The sequence below is a fragment of the Odontesthes bonariensis genome, chromosome 1, assembly GCF_027942865.1.
Source record: "Odontesthes bonariensis isolate fOdoBon6 chromosome 1, fOdoBon6.hap1, whole genome shotgun sequence".
NCBI lineage: Eukaryota > Metazoa > Chordata > Actinopteri > Atheriniformes > Atherinopsidae > Odontesthes > Odontesthes bonariensis.
In genome coordinates, this window is record NC_134506.1 from 13,012,183 (window position 1) to 13,037,049 (window position 24,867).

Genomic DNA, 24,867 nt, shown 5'->3' on the forward strand with positions numbered 1-24,867 from the left:
ACCATATAAACTTTTTAAAATGTTCATAATTTCCTCTCTGCTATTTGTGAATCTGAATCAAAAACAGCACGAGAAACCTGGAAAATGAGTGAGTAGTTACGGCGCACCAAAAGATAAAGTAAAGTTATGTGACAGATTATGAAGGGATGACAGGGATGAATAATTGACCAGCAAGCAAACAAAATAAAGTAATTAAAATGAGATTAACAAACAAAAAAAGAAAATAAATGAACAAAAGTCAAGTCAATCTTAAAATGATGAGTTAGTAGTGTTTTGAAAGCACTAGTTACATGCTTTTGTATGATTTTTGCAAACCTCACCATGACGTGGAAGTAGATGTGTTCGCAGATCTCTTCCCCTGGAAGGAGAGTCATGTTTTGAGGCTGTAGCTTGGTCAGGTCGTCCAGTATGGCTCGAGGACTGAAACGTCTCTCCACAATGGAAACATTATATTTGATCCCTGGTGGCCCGCACACAAAATCAAGATATTACACTCCCATGTGAAACTGTGGATATTTCACTTTATAATATTTGTAAGATTGATAGGTTTCTTTTCTTCGTTAAATGAATGCAGACTCATTGGGAAATGGAAACAAACAGACATCATAACAGCAGTGCAATGCGATCTGAGCTTGACTCTGAACATATTACAAATGTGTGACCAACATAAACAAGAATTCAAGCCAACCTGCTTCAGTCATTTCTTAACCACATTGTTTTAGACATTTTCTATTTATTGCCTTGTGTTGTCATGGCATGAGGAAAAAAAATCCTCTAAGTCTGAAATCATGCATGTGGTGTGTTTGGGCTCCACTCAAGAATTAGAAAGCTGGAGAAATCTTAATGCGTTACGCAAACAGATTTGAACGGATAAACTGTCAACTTTTCTCTACTCGCACCACAACATAAATCTCATCCATCCATCTATTTTCCAGATACGCCCCATCCAACTTATGTTATGGGTTGTGTAGGCCTGGAGCCCACCCAAGCTGCCGTTGGGAGCGAGACTTGGAACACCATGCACAGGTCGCCGGTCCATCACAAGGCCATACAGACAGAAAACTAGGTTTCTCCTTCCTTGGGTCAAAATCACCAATTAATATAACATTCGTGTTTTTGGACAGTAGGAGGAAACTCGAGTGCCCGGAGAGAACGCACAGAGAGAACATACAAACTCCACACAGCAAGTCCCCTGTTGAGAACCTTCTCAAACCAGGAACCGTCTTACTGTGAGGCGAGATTTCGAACCAGCACAAGACTGTGAAGCCCACATACACTCACCGGCAACTTTATTAGGTAAACCTGTTCAGTTGCTTGTTAGCGCAAATAGCTAATCAGCCAATCGCATGGCCGCAACTCAATACATTTAGGCATGCAGAGGTGGTCAAGACAACTTGCTGAAGTTCAAACTAAGCATCAGAATGGGGAAGAAAGGGGATTTAAGTGACTTTGAACGTGGCATGGTTGCTGGTGCCAGACGGGCTGGTCTGAGTGTTTCAGAAACTGCTGATCTACTGGGATTTTCACACACAACCAATCTGTAGGGTTTACAGAGAATGGTCCGAAAAAGAGAAAATATCCAGTGAGTGGCAGTTGTGTGGATGAAAATGCCTTGTTGATGTGAGAGGTCAGAGGAGAAGTGGCAGACTGGTTCAAGATAATAGGAAGGCAACAATAACTCAAATAACCACTCGTTAGAACCAAGGAATGCAGAATACCATCTCTGAACGCACAACACATCGACCCTTGAAGAAAGATGTGCTACAGCAGCAGAGGACCACACCGGGTGCCACTCCTGTTAGCTGACAACAGGAAAGTGAGACTACAATTCGCACAGGCTCACCAAAATGGGACAATAGAAGATTTGAAAAACGTGGCCTGGTCTGACGAGTCTCAATTTCAGCTGCGACATTCAGATGGTCGGATCAGAATTTGGCGTAAACAACATGAAAGCATGGATCCCTCCTGCCTTGTATCAACTAGTGGTGGTGTGATGGTGTGGGGGATATTTTCTTGGCACACTTTGGGCCTCTTAGTACCAACTGAGCATCGTTTAAATGCCACAGCCTTCCTGAGTATTGTTGCTGACCATGTCCATCCCTTCATGACCACAGTGTACCCATCTTCTGATGGCTACTTCCAGCAGGATAATGCACCGTCACAAAGCTCATATTATCTAAAAACTGGTTTCTTGAACATGACAATGAATTCACTGTACTCCAATGGCCTCCACAGTCACCAGATCTCAGTCCAACAGAGCACCTTTGGGATGTGGTGGAAAAGGAGATTAGCATCATAGATGTGCATCCGACAAATCTGCGTGACGCTATCATGTCAATATGGACCAAAATCTCAGAGGAATGTTTCTAAAGCCTTGTTGAAAGTATGCCACGAAGAATTAAGGCAGTTCAGAAGGCAAAAGGGGGTCCAACCTTTTACTAGCAAGACCTTATAAAGTGGCTGGTGTGTGTATATCAGCATCAGCAATAAAACTTTTGGTTCTTCTTTATGATGAAGCCCTAACTTGGGCTTTTCAAGGTGAAGGAAATACTGACCTATCGAGCAAAACTCTGAAAACATCCTGCGAAGAACATTGATAAAGCAATGTCAGAGACTTTCTGTTTAAGACGCTGCTCTGAAATGTCTGTAAAGCTGTATTTACATAAGTATGATTAAGTTAACCGAAACAAAAAATCCATTTTATGCAACAGGCCACAGCAATTTCACAAACACCAGCACATCTGCCGTGCATTACAAGCCAGACACGACAACGAATGGAAAATCAAATCAACGTGTTCCACTGTATCCGACCATGGCAGACAAGATAACTCCCTCTCTTCTTCCTCTACTCTGTTTTGGCATATTTAATAGATTTGATAAAGATGTCAAAAGGTCAAAAGGTTAAGTGAGAACACACTCCCCTGATACACTGTGAAACTGGACGCTGTCATGAGAGGCATTAAAACAAATTGTGAGCAGAGAAAGACCTTGGTTATCCAGGTCACTTTGAGTGGCAAAAGACATTCCTGCAGCCTTTGATTTGTCTGTGAGCTTTTACAATCATCAACACCACTTTGTTGCAGTTCCTTTGAAGAAGCTGAATAAAATAGATACAAACTCATAGATGAAGCTTTAACACACTAAAAGGGACATTCAAAAGCATCAACATGGTGCAGATGTACCAGTTTTCAAGGCAGAAGCATTAACTTTGGCAGAGGAAGAGTAGGGAGATTCTCATCTCTTAATGGTTGTAAAGAAACCTTTTTCTTTGGTGAGTTAGAAGAAGCCATCACAGCTTTACAGGCAGCTGCATGCTGAAAAGTTTTGTAGGCCACGAAGGACATACTCAATATCGAGGGAGATTAATGCATTTTCTATCTTAAAACTGGTGACATTTCATCCTATTATGCAGTGAAATTCAATTATATGCACTTCTGCTGTAATGTAAGCCAGTAAAGGTGGTTCACCTAAACATCATTATTCTTTGCTCAAAGCCAGATGTTATCTTTGGATATGAGAGGCTTTAAAGCATATAAAATACTGTTCTTCATTAATATACAAAATGGGGGGGGGGGGGGTTATCCAGCTTAGGCAGATGATAACACAGGGCAAAAACAGGAGTAAGAACTAGGATATTTCACCGTGATGCTTTCACTGAGGCTGGTTATTTTGGCTGGCTTACCAATTTTCTGTGTGAGAGGAATGACTGTCCTGGCAGTGATGTTGAAACATACAATGGCTGACATGCAGGTCACATCCTTGCCAGCTCTCTGACAGTCCTTCACAAAGATGTTGATCTTGCTGGGCTCAAACCTAACGGTGGCGTATATCCGAACAACACTCTGAGACCTGTGAGGGCGTAAAGATGTGACAATAAAGTTAACCTATGAACTGTTAGAGTGAAGAGTATTCATTTACATGTGCAGTCAAAAGTTTCTATTGCCAATATTTACACTTTACAATGTAACCGTCTGCTTATTACAACAGTAACAGGGACAATTAAGAGTTTTAAGAATTTTTATAGAGATTAGCCTTGTGAGACGACTACATGAACAGTATTTTATATCGGGTGATGAACTAACCAAAGAAGCACAGCTGCACCAAGGGAACCCACTGCCAAGTCTACTAAACCATCATTGTTCATGTCCATTGTGCCATGGATGCTGCGGCCAAAGTACTGCAGGCCTGGAGCCAAATCTGCTGCTGCTATTCTCTGGAAAACAGAAGAGGAAATCCTGTCTGAGTACACAATCGTCACAATAACAACAACCACAGTTTACACTGATGTGAATGAGGTTTACAATAGACCTATGATTGTGTAATTACACAGCAAATATTCAAATATGCTGCTACAGTTGCATTGGTATTCTTAGCTCATGGTATCTATCTCTAAGAAAAGTGTTTTGATGTTGCTATGTTGGTTCAAATTACTGTAGGTTATTTCTATGTTTAGCCAATTTACAGCAAACATACTATATTTTGCATCATTGCCAAGCATTCTCTTAAGCATACCAATTACTTAACTTGGTACGTTACTTTGTGAAGTATTAAGTCTATCTAAGATTTGTTTTGGACCTTCTGTTTGTTTAATGCCGAACCAGTGAGTAGAAACCATGATTTCAATATTGATTTCAGGTTGGAAACTACTTTAGGTATGGTCCAAGACCTTTTGCGGTGGTTCAGGTAGAGTTTGTCCTCCACCAGGAAGTTTGGTGGTATAATCCCCTGCTCCTCTACGTGCTAAAGTGCCCTTCGGCAAGATGCTGAAACCCATTTTTCCACCAATAAGCTTACTAATATGTGAAATTTATAAGAAGAGGCGCAGTATGAGTGTGTGAATGGGTTAAAGGGCAGATCAATAAGTCCTTTGTAAAACCCAGATAAGGTTACAAGGTGTTACCTAAGGTTGGATTGTACCCTTTATATTAGGGCTGGGCGATATGGGAAAAAGTCATATCACGATATATTTTTCTATATCAGTCGATATCGATATATATCACGATATAAAACAAATCACTGTTTTGTGCATTTTAAATGTTCCTTTTTACTCTTAATTGAGATTTGATGATATCAGAAGGTTAATTTTTAATTAAATATTTATTTTCTGTCAAAGTTGAACATGACATGTGACACTATACAACTGTTTCAGATTAATACAGAACAGGTGTTTTAAATTAAAATCCTATATCTGAGCGGTCAACTGTTTGCTCTCCAGGCAGCGGTTGTCTCTCTTGCTGTTTGGGAGCTCTTTCCCAACGTCTCAGCTGATGTAGACATCCCTCACTCAGTTACTTGAAACACACAGGAAACATGTTGCTCTGAACTCGCTCGCTTGCTTCAGTGAGGAGGTGCCGCTCTCTTTATTAAACATTGACCGGGAACACAACTACGACGCATGTGCGTGTAAAGATTGTCTATAGTGACAGACATCGCACTCTGACATCGACGAATCAAAAGTTGAGTTATGTGAGGATTTTATGCAAACTCAGGACCCAGCTACGTGGGAGGTGATTTCAGTAATCACAGATCTGCATCTCTGTGTCCAACGTCCAGGCCACGGGAAAGGCACTGGGGAATATGGTTTTGCGTTTCCTTTTTTAATCAACAATTCTGTCGGATTCAGGAGTGGATATGTCGTCATTATTCTCATGCATTATTATTTTTCCAGTAACGGAGTAATCTAATTAATTACTTTTCCCATCGTTACAACGCCGTTATCGTTACTGATAATATAAAGTGGCGCGTTACTACAATTTGGTTGTAGGCTTTCTGCTTCACATCAGCTGCATGCTGCCTGGAGAGAGCAGGGGTGGGGATGATGACATGGATATGCATTATTCTCGCCTTCTTCGACCCCAGTTTCACAAATTTTCTATCTTCTCCCTTTCAGTCTCTCTCTGCAACAGGGGCGTCTGTAGCTTGAGCAAACATTCGGGGCTGTAGCCCAGACATGAAAATAATTTTTGACGGGGGTCCGGAGGTTTCTCCCCCGGGAAAAAAAATTAAAAAAGGGGGTGTTAAAATGAAAATTTAACACACTTCATGACCAGCTGCTACCCAATTAAGAAACTGATATTATGCCTTTAATTTAGTAGTTGGCTATACTATCTATGTCTTTGCGGTGTGCATAGACAACGCTGTGTATATTCATATCCTTGTCTCTACTAGGTATTTTATGTAGTGTCAGGCTGGACATTTCTGATGTGTGTTAGGCGAGTTTCTTTTAGCTATAGCCCTTATCCATCAGATTCTAAAGCGAATTAGCTTTGTTTTGTAGCGAAGTAAGGTGCGCCTTGTTGGCTTTTAATCAACAGGACGATTATAGCGAAATAAAACGGTATTGTCTTTTGACTCGCCAGATGATTTTCCAATCAAGTTTTCTGAGGAATATAACACATAGTTTGTGCTTGGAACGTAGGAAAAGGAGAACATCCTGCACAAGACTCAAAGCCATCGGCTAATCAACAGAGCCATGATCACCAGGTGTTGGAGCAAGTGTTGGAGCTCTCGTGCAAGGGCCAGTAGCCTATCGCATTAAACCTTTTCTTGTAGCGATAGAACTTTGCCCATCACCATAAATTCCGAGCGAATTATAACATTATAACCGTTTTCCATCACATGTGTGAATTATGATTGACGATGTTTGGGACTATAAAACGTGACTTCAACTCGGGGCGAATCTACCTGATGGATGGGGGGAGTTTAATGATTGTTTGTTATGTTTATGTGTGTGCTTTTTGGTTGTGGAGCGGGGAGGGATCAAAGATAGCGGGTGGGTTAGTGGCTTCACCCCGGCACTGATTGGGAACACGCTGTTGCTGATTGCAGGTGATTACGGCGTTTGGGAGCGAGAGGAGAGAAATAGAGGTTCAGAGTACATGGTGGGTGTTCTGGGAAGGAGTCGGACGCTTCACGTCGAGTTGCACTCACGGTTGGGGTGGTGGGTGCCGTTCGTAGCTGTTTAGAGCTGCCGGCGGTAAAGACAGTCAGCAGGCAGTGTCAGACAGGGCCGGGCTGTAGGAGTGTATGCTCAAGCGTGTGCCTAAAACGCCGAGCTGCACTCACGGTTGGGGGTGGGTGCCGTTCGTAGCCGTTTAGGGCTGCTGGCGGTGAAGACAGTCAGCGGGCGTGAGGTGAGTTAGGGCCGGGCATTGTAAGAGTGCATATTTGGGCATGTCAGAATCCTGCGGTCTGAGCTGGTTACAAAGTTGCATGATGACAGCAGCGGTAGTCTATCACCGCTCAAAGTGTGGTCCACGGAGCTCTTCTTTTTCTTCTTCTTCTTCTTATACACATTTTATTTATGTCAGTCCAAAGAGATTCGGGGCTGAACCCCGGATCTCGGGGCTGAAGCCCCGAATGACCAGGTCTCTCGACGCCCCTGCTCTGCAACTGCAGCCATGCTGCTCACAACAGGCAAGTGGGCGTGTCCTACCTGCAGCCGGCAGATGCTGATCTGTTGCTGTGTTTACTTTTGCCATGTGACAGCATATCGAATGTAGGTCACGAGCAGATTATCGAGATCGATCAGAATTTTATCGCGATCCCGATTCGAGATCGAATTATCGCCCAGCCCTACTTTATATCAAAAACAAAAACACATTTGTTTAATTATTTTGTCAATTTGCTAAGTTGTTAACTAAAATAGACCTTATGCTGCTTGTGTTTGGACATTTCTTCCATGCGTCATGTAGCTGGTGGGTAAATCTGGTCTACATGACAGCATAATTTCAATGATTCATATGAAATGTCATAAATATTAAATCAAATTATCTGTGTGCTTCTAACAAGAAGCCCCGGGACATAATAAAGGGGGCAGTTGAATACACAAATATAAAATAACAAATAAAGCTTAATGTTGTTGCATGCATGTGCAGGAACTTTTGAGTTACAGCTTTGCCAGCTGTGTGTAGGTAAATATTTTAGTAATATAATCATGTAATCATGTTGGGTCGGTGTTAATATGCTCTGGGGCTTTTAAGTTAGTGCTACTTGTGCTGCAGATTGCATGCAATCTACATTGGCCTTGATTTTTGACCAAGAAAATAATTGACATGTTGAAGTACTGAACTCCTGAAACTAGAAAGACTCAGCAAGCTTTTTTTTTTTTAAATGCCTAAAACAAATGTTTGGAAAATGCTAATATAATTTTGCTAATTGGTATGCAGATGTGGACAGACGTCAAAACATACATATGATTTGGGATTGTCTTTTAATTGTAGTGTTTTCACACACCTTACCTGTTTATATTTGCGCAGTATTCTGTTCTGTTGGCTAAAGAAAACATAAATAGCTCCTTTGTGGTCATCTTCCAAAGGTGCCCCCACCACCAAGTCATTAAACCCATCACCATTCAGATCAGGAACAGGAGCGAGGGATGAGCCAAATCGAGCATTCTGGCCCCCGTTATGGATTTCCAATGCTCCTTCAAGGACGAAACGATTCTGAGGCATGAAGGGGGAATGGGGGAAACTAATTATATATGATACAAGCTGTACATGTTATTCAACAGTCTTGTTTTTTCAAAAATGTGATTTATGTCCATACTTCATACGTATCTAAAGGTAACTGTATAATGAGAATCAGTTCATATTCTTTAATTTTCGACTCAAAGATTATCAAAGAAACACATATATACTTTGGAATTGATAAACAGACAGAAGTATGAGTGAGAATTCAAAAAGTGGGAGATCTGGCTGCTTATTTAAACAAAAATGACAGACAATCAACATGATTTCTAGAGCTTGAATCTCCTCCCAGACATCAGACAATTATCATGAACTAGACAAAATATAATATCATTAAAATTTCCACAGAATTTCTTGATTGTTCATCTTATCACTTTAGTTCATGAAGGCCGTTTAACACAAAGTCACTGTAAAGAAAGCAGCAGTGTACTGGTATTTGGATGATATATTTGACCTTCGTTTTTTACCTCCAAAATATGCCTTTAAAGCCTCATTTTCCCTGGCTTCATTAAACCCCGTTATCATGGCTGTTTCCACTCGCTGTAATTATCTTTGTCTATCTCTCCACTGTTATACTAAATGTTTATATACTATGTAATATGCACTGATCAGCAACAAAACCTAAAGCTCTGAGCTACTGAGGCAAGACCTGAGGGTGTCCTGTGATATCCAGTATCAAGATTTTATCAGCAGATCCTTTAAGTCCACTGACTGGACGTTTTTTATCCAGCACATTCCACAGATGTTGGATCAGACTGAGATCATGGGAAGATTGAGGGCAGCCTAACACCTTGGACTTTTTCATGTTCCACAAAAGTTATAGAATAAGTTCTGCAGTGTGGCACGGGGCAATATCCTGCAGTGATAAATGTGATCCACAATGGATGGTACGTGGAGAAGCAACATTCACATGATTGCCAAGACCCGAGGTTTCCGCCTAGAACACGATGCACTGCCTTCGACCGCCTATTCTGGCTTCACTTCTTGTCACAGTGCATTTTATTGACATTCCCTGCCATGAAAAAACATGATTCATGAAAGCAGACCACCTTCCTCTGTTGCTCCACAGGCCCGGTTCTGTATGGCGCAGTATACCGAGCTCTCGGCAGAGGTCCCTGACAGAACCAGCTGCTGGTAACAGAGCAGCCAGTAGAGAAGACCACTCATTCGACCTGGGCAATATCTCATGCATCTAACACAGCAATTATATCACCTATTATCATGGCTGGGCATAGGTGGTAGTAGCATGTTGCACAATCTGCCGCTTAATAGAAAAGAAGACAATCCAACTCATCTAATTAGCTTCAGCAAGCTAGTAGCCAAAGCGGAAGACAATTTAGTAGCTTGTCAGCCTTGGGATGATGGTTGCCAGCCTAGAGAGGCTGATGGCCATCCTCCTGCTAATGTCGAGCTGAGACAGAAGGTAATCTAATGAAAAGCTGCATAAAATAAATGATTTACCGACCAGGTCAAATGAGTAGTTGCCCTTACATTTGGCACCAGTGGCCACTAAGTTGCTGGTGCTGACTTATCATTGGTAAGATCAGAAACTGGCTTTGGCATAGCTTCCTGCAACAGGTATACTGCCACTGCCGAGAGCACAATCTTCTTCATGTTGTCCCTTTTATTGTGCCATACAGACCATAACTGGACCTCGGAACAATAGTTCTGACACTCACAGTGCATATTGTTGTCAGCACGAGGGCCCTGACCAGACTACAGCTCTTAAGTCTTAACGCAGTAAGACTTCTGGCATCTCTGTTCTGGCATCTTTCTATCATAGCCACCATTAAATCTTTTGGGGAATTGGTGATGCAGGAGCTCCTCTGTGAGAGTGGAACACATGATCCTGATCACTGCTGCTCTTTCCTTGGATCACTTTTGGTCGGTACTAACTACAGCATACTGGGAACATCCCACAAGATCTACAGTTCAGGTACAGTTCAGGTACAGATCATATTGTAAATTTTGTTTTTGAAAACTGCTTCTTTGGAACACTTTAAAAACATGGGGGAAAAAATGAAAATAGGACAGGACAAAGTCAACTCAACCAGATGACTGCAAAGAAAAAAAAAATTGAATAAATTATGTAGCTACCTTCAGTCACAGTTAATCTACTATGTGCAGGTACAGTAAACCAAATCATCCTTCACCAAAAACTCCCTCATTCTTTAAGGGGTTCATGACACAAACTGATCATGTAAATACTTTAAGCATGTGATGCGCACATGCACAAACAGTTATAAAGAAAGCCTATGCATAATGCCTATTTTGTCTTATATTATATGAATACATACACAAATAAATGAAGGGTAGCACAAAAGCTTTACTTGAAACAGAGGCATACGCCAAAAGGATATTTTTCTAAACAGCATATTTACTGTTTTGGATGGTTAAAGAAAGGGCTTTCTTTAGTTTCTGTCCCATTTAGGAGACGTCCATGCCTTCTGGCTCCACTTAGTTGCCCAGCAAAAAGACTGATCTGTTTGTTAGAGGATCTTTCCCTTTATTCAAATATCTCATAACAAGACCATGGAAGTTATTGTCCTCTCTGCCCTAAATCCTGCTGAATTTTGTAGTTTTAATTATCTCAAAACCTACTTAAGATGACAAATCCTGCTATAATTTAAACAGGAAAAGGGTTAGGGCTAAAAAGATTTTTATTTATTTTTTTTGTTTGTTTTAATCTCTCTTCTGATCAGGTCAGGCTTGGATCGACCTCTGTGTTTTCCACATTACTCCTTAATACTTCCCGTTTGAACTCAAACATCTGGCAACAAAAAACTAAGGAACTTTACCTCAGCTTAGCATATTTATTTGAAGTTCTATTCTTAGCAAGTGTTAAGTCAGATGGAAGATATCCATGCCTTTGAAAGCAACTACCCTTCTGGAAAATTTTTCAGACAACAGTCTGACTTAAAGGAGCCAAATACAGAGTCCATCAGTAGTCATGCATATCACTGCTCCACTTGGCATCAAAAATCCCAGAGTTATAAAATTCTGGGCTGCCAGATGAAACATGAGATCACTTGTTTTTTCAGTTGAATAAATGTAAGAAGAGTTGATTTAGGAAGGCAGCTTTAACTTCTCGGCTACCTGATGTGTGCATGTGTGACAAAGGGGGAGAGTGACAGAGAAATGGGGAAAATATATATTCAGAGAGTTTAAATTTGAAACATATGGTTTGTGAGGAGCCAATAAAGGGTCATGAGCAGTTTACAGTGGCCGAGTTAAAGGTGGTACTTCTATATGCAAGTGAACTGAATTTAATTTTAGATTATCTGCCAGGTTTTAGGATAAGTTAAGCTTTGAAATAGTTTATTTTTCTGTACTTTGATTCATCAATTCTCAGCCTTTTGTTCTGACTGCATCACATCTATACCAACCATATGCTCTGATAGGACGAGACATCCTCATCATACAGTTTAAATAAATGAATAACAGAAAAATATCTTCAGGAGATTAGGTCACTTTGGGACGGTCGAAAAAATGTGAGCATGAAGTTGGTATACAGTTTTATTACCAGCAAACTTGTTCAGCTGATATTTATCTCTGTTATGTGTAGCTGTTTCTCAGGGCCATCGAGGACAACATTTTATATGGATTTCAGAGATGTGAAAGAAAGTTAATTCCAATTAAAAACTCTTTGAAAGATTAAAGGGATTAGTTTGAAAAAGGAGAAAAATGTTTCGCTTCTGCTTATCAAGAAGCGAAACATCTACAGTTGATCTAATTATACTGAGCAATCTATTCTGTAAGGAAATGCCTTTTTAGCCTAAAATCATAGTATTATCATCCTATGCAGAAGAGACTTTGCCATCAGTCAGGCTTATTCACAAAGAAATCAATAGCATTTGTGTGCAACTCAACCGCTACTGCAGATTACATCTGTGGGTGAGATTTGTTGTTCAACAGGACACAAAGTGAGATGTTGTTGCATGTTCTCATTATGATGAATGTGACAGTCCTATGTTCACTGGAGGCATTTGAGGTCTGAAGAGGTTCATTAAGCTGCAAAATAGAGTGATGTTGATCCTTGATAAAAAAAAACACACGCAATTTCTTGATTATCTCAGAGACTGTCATACTTTTTTCAGGTTTACTTATGACTTTTTTTTTGTCTGCATAGAACCACCCTCACCCAGACTCTGTAAAACAGTTTTCTTTTTCAGCAACGGTTCTAATATTTTGTTAAAGTTTCGGCCTCTGCTGATAAATGACAAACAAAGCAATGAGGTGAAAGCTCCGTCGAGTTGGAAGGAATGCGTGATAATTATGTGTTTGTCACTACAAGCTACACCTTACACAAACAAAAGTGTTGATTACAGCAGCCTTAACAGGCAAAAAGTAGAAAATCATTTCAGATGTATAAACTGTATTTTTTTTTTCTACATATTATCTTTTCTGTAGTGTGCAAAAACGTTTAATCTGGACTGACCAGCAGTATGGCTAAAAAGTACACAAACAGGCCTTATCAATGGATTTGTCCATTTTTTTCCATGTTAAATCTGCAGAATCCTGGAGTGGTTATAAAACATTCAGTGTGAGCACAGAGATGCATTTAAGTATTTTTCCAGACAAGACTACTGAGTGTGCAGCATCTCCATCAACACCTGAGATAACCACATCCTGATTATTAACTGTCCTGAACATGTGGCATTTCTGTCTGATGACACACTTTGTTAAAGGGGATTTCTTTTGGTGCTTTGTTTTTGAGCTGAGGGTACCACCTGTGATGTGGTTTGGGCCACGCCAGATATTTAAATACCTTGTCTACGCCTGCTCAGTGGATTCAAAGCAGCTGAGGGCAATCATTATTCCAGTGAGTGAGACAGACCTGGAACACCGGGAAATTTCCTTCTATTAAAGAAAGTTCTCGCCTCCAAATGGTTTGCTGGAAATGGGTTTAGAAGGGGCAGAATAGTTTCCTCGTGAGTTCATTCTACACATCCAATAAAGTCTGCAGGCTGGCATAGCAAAGTTCCCTCTTTTGATCTGGACCTTTAATCTGGACAGGGTCGTGTGTCAAATGACTGCCTGCAGCATATCAGTGTGTTAACTGTGGCACCGGAGTCTGGCACAGTGTGTGTTACATTCTTCTTCTGGTGAGGTTGGCTTTGAAATGGCCGGAAAAGTCTTGAGTTTGAACAGGTGTCGACCCAATTCTGTGTAAGTGGGTTGTTTAACCCAAAGATGGATAAAACCTGTCTGTGGACAACATCTGTGGAATTGTAGAGTTTCAACCTACCAGCTCTGTTACTCTGTAGATGTAGACCTTTCCTTTCTCCATGCCGGCATTGAAGAACATCGGTGCTGCCACTAAAAGGTTGTCAGTTATACCGTCTCCATCAATATCTACAGGTGCAATCTCACTACCATAGTAGGAGCCAATCTGAAAGAAACAACATGAATGCATGCACATATTAGTTTAAAAAGTAGTTTAAAATGATGAATACACTCCACTCTGGAAATGTGCTTTTCTCTGATCAAGTCAAATGAACAACAAATGTCACTGCGTGCTTGTGATACTTCCTTGCTGTTTGCTGAGCCACATCTTGTTTGGGTTTGATGATTTATTGATGAACTCGAGTGGCTTTTGAACTTGAATATTGTAAGCAAATGGCAATCTGTGTTGAGTCACAGTAAGCAGTCAATCCTGATGCTTTTGTTGATGCTCAGCCTGTGTGAGCTTTCTGTGAGAGTCCGGATCAGTCATTGGAGCAGATGAAACCTCATCTATTGGTTTCCAGATTAGAAACATCTGCTCTTAAAATAAAAAGCTCTTTGCTCGAGAGTTGTGAGACCATTTCTACAGAAAAAACATTTGGTGTTCTGGATGACTTGTTGCTGACATAGTACAATGTAAGCTGCTGCAAGATCGCTTCAGGATTGCAATCTCTGAAGGGTTGCCAGGTATGAGTGTACTTGTCACTATGAGCCACATCCTCTTTAAATTATAATGATTAAATTAAATTAAATAATAATTCACTGAACAAAATTGTCCAAGAACATAAACAGTAATAGATAATACAATGCTACACATACAGTGATTTGGTTCTTATGTCAATCTGTACCACCATTCCCTTTAGTATGTTTTTGTCATTTGGACTTCAGCAGTGGAACACAGTTATTCTATTAAGATTCAATTTCAAAATGAAAGTCTTTGTGGCTATTGGCAATTTTCGGATGAAAAATGCTATATGACACGGTAAGTTTTCCATCAATTATTTCTGATTTTACAAGTTCATTATTTGGAATTATTCTAATACTTTCCAAAGTGAAATCTAGAGGATATATTTAGTAATAAAATGTGAAAAACAGAAAAAGATCTAAAAGCCCAAACCCATCCTTTTTTATATAGATAGATAGATAGATAGATAGATAGATAGATAGATAGATAGATAGATAGATAGATAGATAGATAGATAGATAATTACTAATCAGTTAACACCATTTCATCTAGAATTTGAAAAGAGAAAACTTTAGTGCCCCCAGGTGGTTGTATAATCAATCTGGCTGTCGCTAATGGACACATAGAAGGTTTTTCTTACTAACTTACCTCCTCTTCATCAGTGGTAATGTAGGGTTAAATAAAAATAATTATCTATACCTTGTTGCGCTGTATTGTACTTTTAAAGCAGACATAAGGACTGCACTGATGTGCTTGTGGCAAACAGATGAAAACTTTTTAAAACATTGCTTAAGTGCTGGACACAGCGATACCTGATGGCCTTTGAGTGAGTGCAGGATGGTGAGGTTGCCCGAATTCTTCAGGGTGAAGATAATGACTTTGCCGGTGTGGTTAAATCGCGGAGCTCCTGCTACAAGCAGACGACCATTTCTGGCTGACACCACAGACGTTACAGTATAACCTGGTTATGTAAAACACATGCAAATACAAGCACAAATTACTCCCGCAGATTTACACCCAACAATCTTTGTATGTACGGTAGATGAAAAGATTGAAAGATTTGTACCCCAGAAGGCTGTTATTTGTGATGTCAGGATTTACAAAAATTCACATTGTAAATTAGGCTGATTAACTCCTCGGTAATACAAATATAATTCTACTAAGATCAATAATGGATGGATCTGTACTTTGGGTTGAAATTCATTGCAGTGATCTCCATGAGTCAAGAAAAATCATTCAATGCTGCGTTCAGTTACACAAAAGTTGATGATCTGGTTCCTCTAGCTTCCTTTTCTTTTTTTCCTTCTTTTCCAAATGAAGATTCCACTTGTATTCTTTTCCACTTTCATCTCTCTTTTCAATACCTCTTTTTTCCCAGCTTGAACTTTCTTCCTGCTGGTCCAAAATTATGCATCCAATCTCTATGTCTTTAGATCCTAGATTGGCTTCCACTGGCAGCCTGGTGGATAAGCTCAGATATAAAGCACTGATGGTAAAAGCAGAGGTCTGTGGTGATGAAATAAGATGAGGGTGGATGTAAGCCAACAAGCTTGGGTAAAAGAATGGGTCAAATTTATGGGGAAGGGTTGCAGCTAGGACAAGTGGTGCTAAACCACAGGTCTTTTATTGGGGCAACCATACATGCCTCTACGGAAAGAAAAAAAAAAGGATGTAAACAGAAGGTAATTGCTGATTAAAATGGGAACTAATGCCTCAAGTGGTCTCCAAGCTTAAAATAATTCACCATCACTGCATTTCATCTCATGTCTAACCAAATTTCTAACCATCGTCCTGATTTTTCAGCTTTTGATAGTATTTTTCTAATGATGCTACTCACCCAAGTAAGCACCATGATTTTTGAGCTCTTCTGGAAACTCCTCAGTGTAGGATGACTTAGGAGGGACCACCTTCCCCTGACGCGTTTCCTTCAGCACTGCTCCGTTCCAGTCGTAAGCACCAACAGCACCCACTAATATCCCATCCTGTTGGTAGGGAGCAGTAGAGTGCTTATGCTTGAAATGTATATTATGCAGACTAATACAGAATAGTCAGTGAAGTGGAATCTTTATAACAGCCATAAACATAAATGTACAACAGCTTTGAATTACTTTAAAAAGACACGAGAAAAACTCTAATTCACAAATACCTTTTACATCGGTTCTATTTAGACAGCCACAGACACAAGTTTTGGTGAAGAAATGATATAAATGTAACTTTCTTTCTTTCTTTCTTTTTTCTGTTCCAGAAAGAAAGAAAGAAAGAAAGAAAGAAAGAAAGAAAGAAAGAAAGAAAGAAAGAAAGAAAGAAAGTCTAATTCAAAAAGGGTACTAAAAACAAAATGATTTTCCCTTTCTTTTTCTGCCACAGCACTCACTGGATCAATAAGAAAATCAGCAGTGTACCGGCCATTACCAGCATGAAGAAGCTGTGTTCCGCCTCTAATTCAGCTCTTCCACGATTTATAACCATTACAAACATAAAAAATATTTCACAATGTATCATTACTTTAAAAATAAACCACACACACACAGCCCGCAGCTGTAGTTTACTACAGAACTCACTTTCCCTGTCACATTTCACCCTGTGAGTCCTTCTTTGTTTTCAGATCCAGTACCAACTGGTTTTCAGTCATTAGTCGTCATATTCTGACGTTTGGTATGGAATTGGTTTGAAACACAGAGGGTAGCCCCAAGGTGTCACTTCTGGACCCGCAGGGTTTCCCGAGCTGGTTGCATATCAGTTGTAGGTTGGGTGTGGAAATATTGGAAAATCTCTCCACAGAAAGATGTCTTTCATTCATGCATTCTAATGCTTTAACTTAACCAAGTATTTTCTATAGGTAATGAAGTAGTGCAGTAGTAGAAGAAAAAAAAAAGTTAAAATAAAGACCAGAAGTTAAAATGAAGACAGTATAAATAAGAGAAGGCGTGAAAAACAGCAATCCTAAAGACTGGAGCTAAACATGAGGCCCATGCATAGGAGTTGGTTGTCTATCTCCTTCCTGCCCTTTCACCTCCTTGTGTGGTTTGTTTTACTTCTGAATAAGCCAGCGCTAATGATGTTTTCACTTACTTAGGCGAGAGAACTTCCAGTGAGCATGATAGTGTTTCTTTTAATGCTATCGAGATATAATGGAGAGTCAGCAATAAAGTGGGATATAAACAAAGCTACAACCCAGATAGCAATCAGATGTACCTCATAATCTGTTATCAAACCACTTCCAAATCTTGATTGTGTATTCTTTAACTTGTCATTAAAAAAAGGGAAACAAACCAGCCAGTGCAATTAGCCGCAACCACCAGGAGGGGTAGAGACCGGATTTTCTATATTCCATGAATAAGTAGACTTTGTAATTCTGACATCGTGATTGTAGGGTTTCTCTGCTTTTTTTTCCCTTGCTGTTCACAATATTGCAGACAACACACTTTCCAGGGTATCAGCATGTGCTGGAAGACTTGTGATTCCCTCCTGAGACATGGAATTGTGTGCTTACCACGCTTGCACTACGTCACTCCTTAACAGCAACGTTATGCCAGTGTGGTTTTCTGTTTTGACCAAAATTGTCTCCATGGCAAATGGATGAAACCCCAAAACAGTTCAACCTCATGAACCAGTGACCTATTTCTGCTGCAGCATGACATGTACAGACATATGCCCCACTTTGGTGATAATGTCGACTCTTTATTGTCCTGGAAGACAAAGGGCTGTGGTTCTGCATTTATGGAAAATGCTAAATAATTACAATGAAATATCATACCCACTTAACAAACAAGAAATATTTTATTAAAGGAACCCTTATTATCTATTTCATCATTATTTAGTAACAGGAAACAGATCAGGAACAGATGCATCAGATGTCTGCAAAGTATATAGCATAAGCCTCCTCAAAGTTGGCACTAATCACATTCACGAAAACCATCTGGGCCCTCAGGACTGCTTTTTTCCTTTAAAGCATCAACATTCTTTCCAAAACATTATCCTTCTCTCAACACTTAAGCTGGTGCTGTTGAGCATCTCTGGAATCTGGCCCTGTGGACACAATTTCCAGTCATTCCTGCCACCCAGCTGCAAACTCTGCAAAATATTCATTATATGTAGGATATATGTATTTCTCCCATGGCAAATGAGTGATCCCCTTCCAGGTCCCCTTTGTGAAGGGGAGCTGGAAAATCAAAGCAGTTGCATCAGCAAAGCCAGGAGAAGAAGAATGGAAATTGTTTTTCTGGCATGACCAGCAGGTACAGTAGAGGAGTTGTGCCTTATCTTCCTCTTCCAGCTGTGTCACACAGAAAGCCAGCTCACCTGAAACTATCTGCTCTCAGATCCAAGCAAAAAGTTTCAGGAAGTAAAAAGAAAACAAGTCATTCTGAAGTAGAACTGTCTCAATCCTGTCTGGACCCTTCACTAATATGTTTCCCTGAGGAACAAGTGGTTTCTGATTTCCCATCGCTGCATGGTTGAAGTGGAAAAATGTCTGTCTGCCTGTCAGTGGCTCCTAAATCTTGGTGACCCAAACCTCTGGGGCCACACAGCAGGCATCTCAGGGGGGGGTGAAAGTGATAAATGGTAAGACTTATTACGTGCCAGAAATTGAGACAATGTGTGTTGTTTTACACACTGACAGATGGTATGAGACAACGGGGCAGCAGAAGTCAGACTCACCTCAACGTTGTGGGCGGAAAATCCTGCCTGAGACATCTGGAGGCCAAACGCTGTCCCATTCTTACTGGTTCCTGAGTAAACAAGTCTGACTTTTAGGGTTCTGAAGCACTGCAACAGCAGGGACACTTCATTTTCAAGCCACAGTCATTCTCTAAGAAAAATAACATTGAAGTCTCAATGTAAACATGTCAAAGATATTTTCAGGTACTGGTGTAGCATGGGCTGCATGAAATGATCACTATAATTTTCAGGAATGAACAGAAATGTGTAAGAATGGCATTTTAAATGGGAGAAATACTAATATATTCCAGTAATTTAGAAGCTTTGATCAGCAAATTTGTACATTTTTGCTTGCTAAATAATTTAATTATTAATTTGCTAGTCAAAGGAGATAAGTCTGTGTAGATTTTGAATAACGATTATCAAGATTTATTTTTCTCCAGCTCAAATATTTTCATGCTAACAAAGCAGTATGTTTCTAATGACTGACGTAAGATGAGTCATTTGTGCAACCTTCCAAACTGAAGATGCGTTCTCCAAGTGCATCCACAATGTCTTTCAGGGCTGACTCATCTGTCACATTAAAGAAGTGTTTGTCGTCTGGGTCGCTGGCAATGTACTTGATTTCTTTGAGGAAAGCTTCAGGATTGATCCCTCTGCGGTTGTAGTAGCCAAGCACCTGTGGAGTTAAGACATAACAATCTGTCAATGTGTGCTTGAAATACTTGAGAAGAGACAACCAGCATAGTTAATGATAGTGCTACAACAGCGTGACAAAGGCATTCTTTGAGAAGGATCCAGAGGATTTTAGTTGGTTTTCAACCAAATTACTTCAGTTTTTGCCCACATGGCCATACTGAGCTTAGGCCATTGTAAGAAATCGAGTGAGCTATTAGCTCCAATGGCAGTGGCGCTAACCAATGACTATGTGGTCTGAAGGAGATCATTTACACCTTTAACTACACTTCCACAGAGAGTATGTTTGGACTTCTCAAAGTATTTTGGCTTCATTCTAACTCTTGAAAGACCTTCTTTAGCAGAACCCCATTAATGTTTATGGTGGTTCAAAGCTGAGCAGAAAAGTTATTAACCATTAGAAAACCAAGTTAAAACTCAAAGTAGAAGCCACCTAAATCACGTGAATAATGGGTCTAGCAGACTTACAGCAATGGCATAACGGGTGATGCCATCTTTCTCACTGTCCTCTATGGCTTGCTGGAGATCAGCGCTGTCATGTGACTCTCCATCAGTTATCACTATCATTACCTTCTTGGCACCACGCCGACCTCCGTGTTTGAAAGCTTGAGAGCTGTGAGAACATGGGTCATATGTGAAGTGAAATAAATGGCAGAAGGGAAAACTAATTAAATAGAGTTGCTCCTCAGTATGCATGGAAGCTGTACCGTGCTGTGTTGATACCGAGAGCTGTGTTGGTCTCCTCTCCGCCTCGCTGGTCGATGCTGCGTGCCCTTTTCACCACGTCCTCAACTGATTTGTAGTCGCTCAGTTTGAATTCATGGACCACCTTCTCGCCATACTGAACGACTCCAACCTGCCCCCCAAAAAAAACAAGATTATAGATCTCTTAACAATTGTTCTAATTTAACTCAAGATGACGGCACAGTATTGTACAAAGACAAAAAAAACAACAAAAAAGTGATTTTTGTTTTTATTTTTTTTAATTTATACACACCTGTATTTGACCAGGTCCAACATGGAACTTCTGAAGAATGTTGATGAGAAAAGCCTGGACTTCATACCAGGGGTAGATGGAGTTTGAACCATCAAGGACAATCACAATGTCCATATAGGTTTCACATCCTGAAATTTTTTTAAATGGAGACATAAGCAGATGTGAGGGAAAATATATTTCTATAAAAGAAGATATAGCCCTGCTATGACTTAGATCCATCAATGAACCTTTGTCAAACACAAGATATTTCTAAGCTTACTCTGAAAGGCAGGGGCAATTGTTCTGGAGAACTTGAAGCTTGCATTGACTCTGGAGCATATTCCCGTGCTGTAGTAAGAGCTGCCACACTCATAAGACCATAGCGGCCCACAAGCCTGAAACATAAAAGAAAACATTTATACAGACATCAGAGACAGAGGGCATCATCGACCTCAGTATATTTAAAAAATGCTATGCTGTTGGAGAACTTCTGTAGGGACAGCAGCAGTAGAACAAGCAACATGTAATCAAAACTTGTGGGACTGTCCTTTTTTTTCCATTTTAGACAACTGCAGTCATATCAAATATTATCTTATTTACTCAAAAAGCTTTACAGAAGCACAACATTACTGAATACGATTACTCATGAAGTCAATCTCACCACAAAGCTGTTGTCTTTAGGGTTAGACGTGAGTGTCATTCCCAGCCTCATCTTGTCCTTTCGCTCTGATACATTGGTCAAAGATATCCTTCCTTGAGGGAAAATCAATTTTACTTGGAGAATCAGATGCACTCTTCCATGCATGCACAATCTTTCAGAGTACAAACAGAGGTTCCACCATCTGGTACTTTGGTTTGTTATTGCAGTCTGGTCAGTCAAAGCAGCATCCACATCCTCACATCTAAATGTTTACTTGACTCAAGTTCATGTGAGTACCTAACCAACATAACACGTGCAGCCCGTATGAAGAAGCATGCAGTAAAATATGTGGTAAAACACACATGTGGAAATGTACATAAACCATTCAAAAATATAATAAAATGTGGAATGGTTGGTATGGCACCCAGACTTCTGTCTCACACGTGTCACCATGATGTTTACAAAAACAAGACATAAATGCTGCAACACCAGCAGAAATGAAGACAAATTTAACAAATGCATAAACACATCTATCCAGATGTTGTGCCCATGATTGTCTCTGTTATTGTATGTAGTGTATGCATCTTCCGGTGCTGCGGTAAAAACTGAGTGGTGTTTTGTAATACTGTACCTAAATTGAGCTTTGAACAACCATTGCCATTGATTCGTTTGCTCAGTGAACATTTATAAACATCCCCTGTCTGATAAGGTCCATTCATTTCATATGGGGCACCCACTAATAACCTGCAAAAACAGAAAATGTAACAGTTAGACATGTTAAACAGAGTTTAAGTGTACTTCACAGCAGGTATTATATATTGACTGGAGACAGTTAGCTGAGAACATCTGTTATCTTTTAAAGTAAGTTTTGTGTGATATCTGACTCTCTCGGGGAATATAACTGTGACTGGTAACATCAGGGATCAACACAAAACACTTGGGCTGACCCAGAAGATTTTAAACCTTTATTTTTCCAAGGAAGTAACTCTGTTTAGTCACATCCAGCAGCACCAGCCTCATACTCATAAACACTTTGACACAGTCACACCCAAAGGCTGGCCGGCGCAGCAAGTCATCTCCTGAGTCCCACAATCAGTTTTAATATGATATTTGGTTGTAAGTGCATGTAAGTGTGTCTGCATCAGTGACAGAAGGCAGCTACAACAGGTGCAGAGAGTCTGTGTCACCTTGTGACCATGTATGAGAGGCACTAAGCCAATATATGGTAACTAATATATGTTATTTTGAATAGGACATCTTTCAGCCACCAGCACTGGGAAAGTAATTTAGAAGTTTGGACAACATTACTCTATAAAGAAGTCAGCTAGTAGACAGGTCAGGAATAAACCTTAACCATTTATGAAAACCATGTGATTAATTTACAACCCTATATAACCCTAAGGGTGATGTTTGTCTAGTTCTGCATAGGGATAAATGCATCACATGCATATGCAACCCAAGTACTTGAATAAAGCTCCATTCAAAGCTTCAACTGTGTCTCCTCGTATTCTGTGAAGAGAGTATAATGTTAAAGAATAGTCCTTTCAGTGAGCAGGCAAAGAGATCATCATCCTTTATGAAAGTCACTTAAAGCACAGACGGGAATGTAATTCATCTAAAAGGCAGCTGATCATCCATAAGTGACGGGTGCATCATCTGTGAACTTCTGTCAGTAGCAGTGTGTGGGAGTTTGCTTTTTGATATTCAGGCATCTGATCATAAAACAAAATGTGCTAACATGCAGAGATGCTACTATCTCAGCCAAAGTTGAAAGAACTAGGGCAGCTAGTGCACCAAGGTCTTTACTGTCTACAGGTTGAAGGCGATTTAAATTGCCATCATGGCTCACTGTGCTTCCACAGAAAACAGCACAGGTGTCTGAGCTGAATGACACACCTGTCCAACGACAGTTAATGGACAGGTCAGTGCAATAAAATGGAAACTGCTGCAACTAGGGATGCACTGATTGAGGGGCAGTTATCTGTACCAATCAAGATGGATGCAAATCATTCAATGCTCCGATAGGATCACATCCCTTTGTTAGGAGCAGCAGAAGATTATGGATCCAGGTCAGAAATAGGACAAACTAACTGGTCCCAGCAAGTCACTGCAGTGGCCACTTTGGGTCTTAAAATGCACAACTCTGATCCCATGTCATGAGGATATGATCATATGCATCTAAGGGTGTATACACACAGATGTTCTTTTGCACAAACAATGGTCCTCTCATTTTGACTAACGTTACAACATCTGACATTTGTACTGATAGCCCAGATGCATTAACTTTAAAATCACTGCTGATATGGTCAGATGGGGCAGAAACACATGATCACTATACGCAACCAGGTAAGATCCTTCAGAAATATTGTTAGCTTACAATTTCCTCATCTCTATATTAAACTCTGAACTACGAAATAGTTTTTTGGTTTAGATATTTCATTATTGAGTAGAATTTCCGAGCAATGACAATCAACATTTTTTTTTCTTAATGTCAAATGACAGATAAATGCATTTTCACCCCCGTAGAACATTATTTTCCAGGATAAATTAAATTATAACTTCCTGTCGGTACGTTTTGTCCTATGGGGGGCATGGATGTCTGCATTCTATTTCTTGGCAAGTGAACAAGTATTTGTGATGTTTCTGTCTACAACAAATAGCCGGACTCTGACACAGGCTGTACTGTTGTCTTTAGAGTCTTGTTCAAGGACTTAATTCTTTAAAATTGAAGGTCACTAAGCATCCAGTCACTGCATTAATGATGCTTTCGTTGGAATGTGAGAGAAAAACTTCAGGAAGGCTATCAGATGAATAAATGGAATTAGAGGAATCACAGACCACCAGAGAAGTAAAATGTCCTCAAAGAGCAGCGCTGAGTGCTGGACATTCTTTTCACATGACGCAGAGTCACCCATGAGCATGACTTCTCAGTAAGTTACCCATGCTGGGTCAGAGTGCTCTTATAAATGTCACAGAAAGATTTTACATGACTTGATGTGATGAATAATCTAAATTGTTATTTGTGTTAACTTCAGAGCTCATGGAGGGCACAAAGACCCTAAGGGGGCTGTCTTTCAAATGTATCTCAGAGATAAAAACGCTGTGTTCTTAACAAACAAAAGAGTTTAAGTTGTTCATTCATTATTCATGATTGCTTTAAGGTCAGTCACTGAAATCCTTTAGGGTTTCTTAATATATCATGTGATGTGGGTTGTTTTTCACGTCATGTCTCAAGGTTAACAGGCTCAGCATTTCAACATCTCAATACGGTTTGCTGTCACAATGCTTCACATCCAGTAGCCTCAGGATTTAACAGATTACATGAAATGCTTTTAGCTCCACAGGACATTTTTCCATATGCAGTTCATACAAACAACCCATACATAAAGTATTAAACCTGTCTTGCCTGAAAACTGAATTGAGACAGATGGATCAGCATTTAAATATACAGACACTACAGTAAATCATCTAAAGTTGTCTTATTTAATCTTATATACCCAGGGCAATAAATTAT

At 40.0% G+C, this 24,867-nt stretch overlaps 1 protein-coding gene across 1 annotated transcript in view; it reads right to left on the reverse strand.

Annotated features, from left to right (window-relative positions):
• Positions 1 to 22,091, reverse strand: part of itga11a (integrin, alpha 11a) — a 37,404-nt gene extending 15,313 nt beyond the window's left edge. The window contains exons 1-15 of the mRNA XM_075470298.1: positions 21,985 to 22,091; positions 21,375 to 21,466; positions 20,994 to 21,108; positions 20,735 to 20,862; positions 20,445 to 20,593; positions 20,206 to 20,350; positions 19,555 to 19,720; positions 19,042 to 19,112; positions 16,217 to 16,361; positions 15,192 to 15,340; positions 13,717 to 13,860; positions 8,241 to 8,444; positions 4,083 to 4,213; positions 3,683 to 3,849; positions 321 to 460 (exon numbers count right to left, since the gene is read on the reverse strand). Coding sequence (XP_075326413.1) covers positions 321 to 460; positions 3,683 to 3,849; positions 4,083 to 4,213; positions 8,241 to 8,444; positions 13,717 to 13,860; positions 15,192 to 15,340; positions 16,217 to 16,361; positions 19,042 to 19,112; positions 19,555 to 19,720; positions 20,206 to 20,350; positions 20,445 to 20,593; positions 20,735 to 20,862; positions 20,994 to 21,108; positions 21,375 to 21,466; positions 21,985 to 22,072 — 2,034 coding nt within the window. The 5' untranslated portion in view covers positions 22,073 to 22,091. The remainder of the gene's footprint in view (positions 1 to 320; positions 461 to 3,682; positions 3,850 to 4,082; positions 4,214 to 8,240; positions 8,445 to 13,716; positions 13,861 to 15,191; positions 15,341 to 16,216; positions 16,362 to 19,041; positions 19,113 to 19,554; positions 19,721 to 20,205; positions 20,351 to 20,444; positions 20,594 to 20,734; positions 20,863 to 20,993; positions 21,109 to 21,374; positions 21,467 to 21,984) is intronic.
• Positions 22,092 to 24,867: the final 2,776 nt, after the last annotated feature.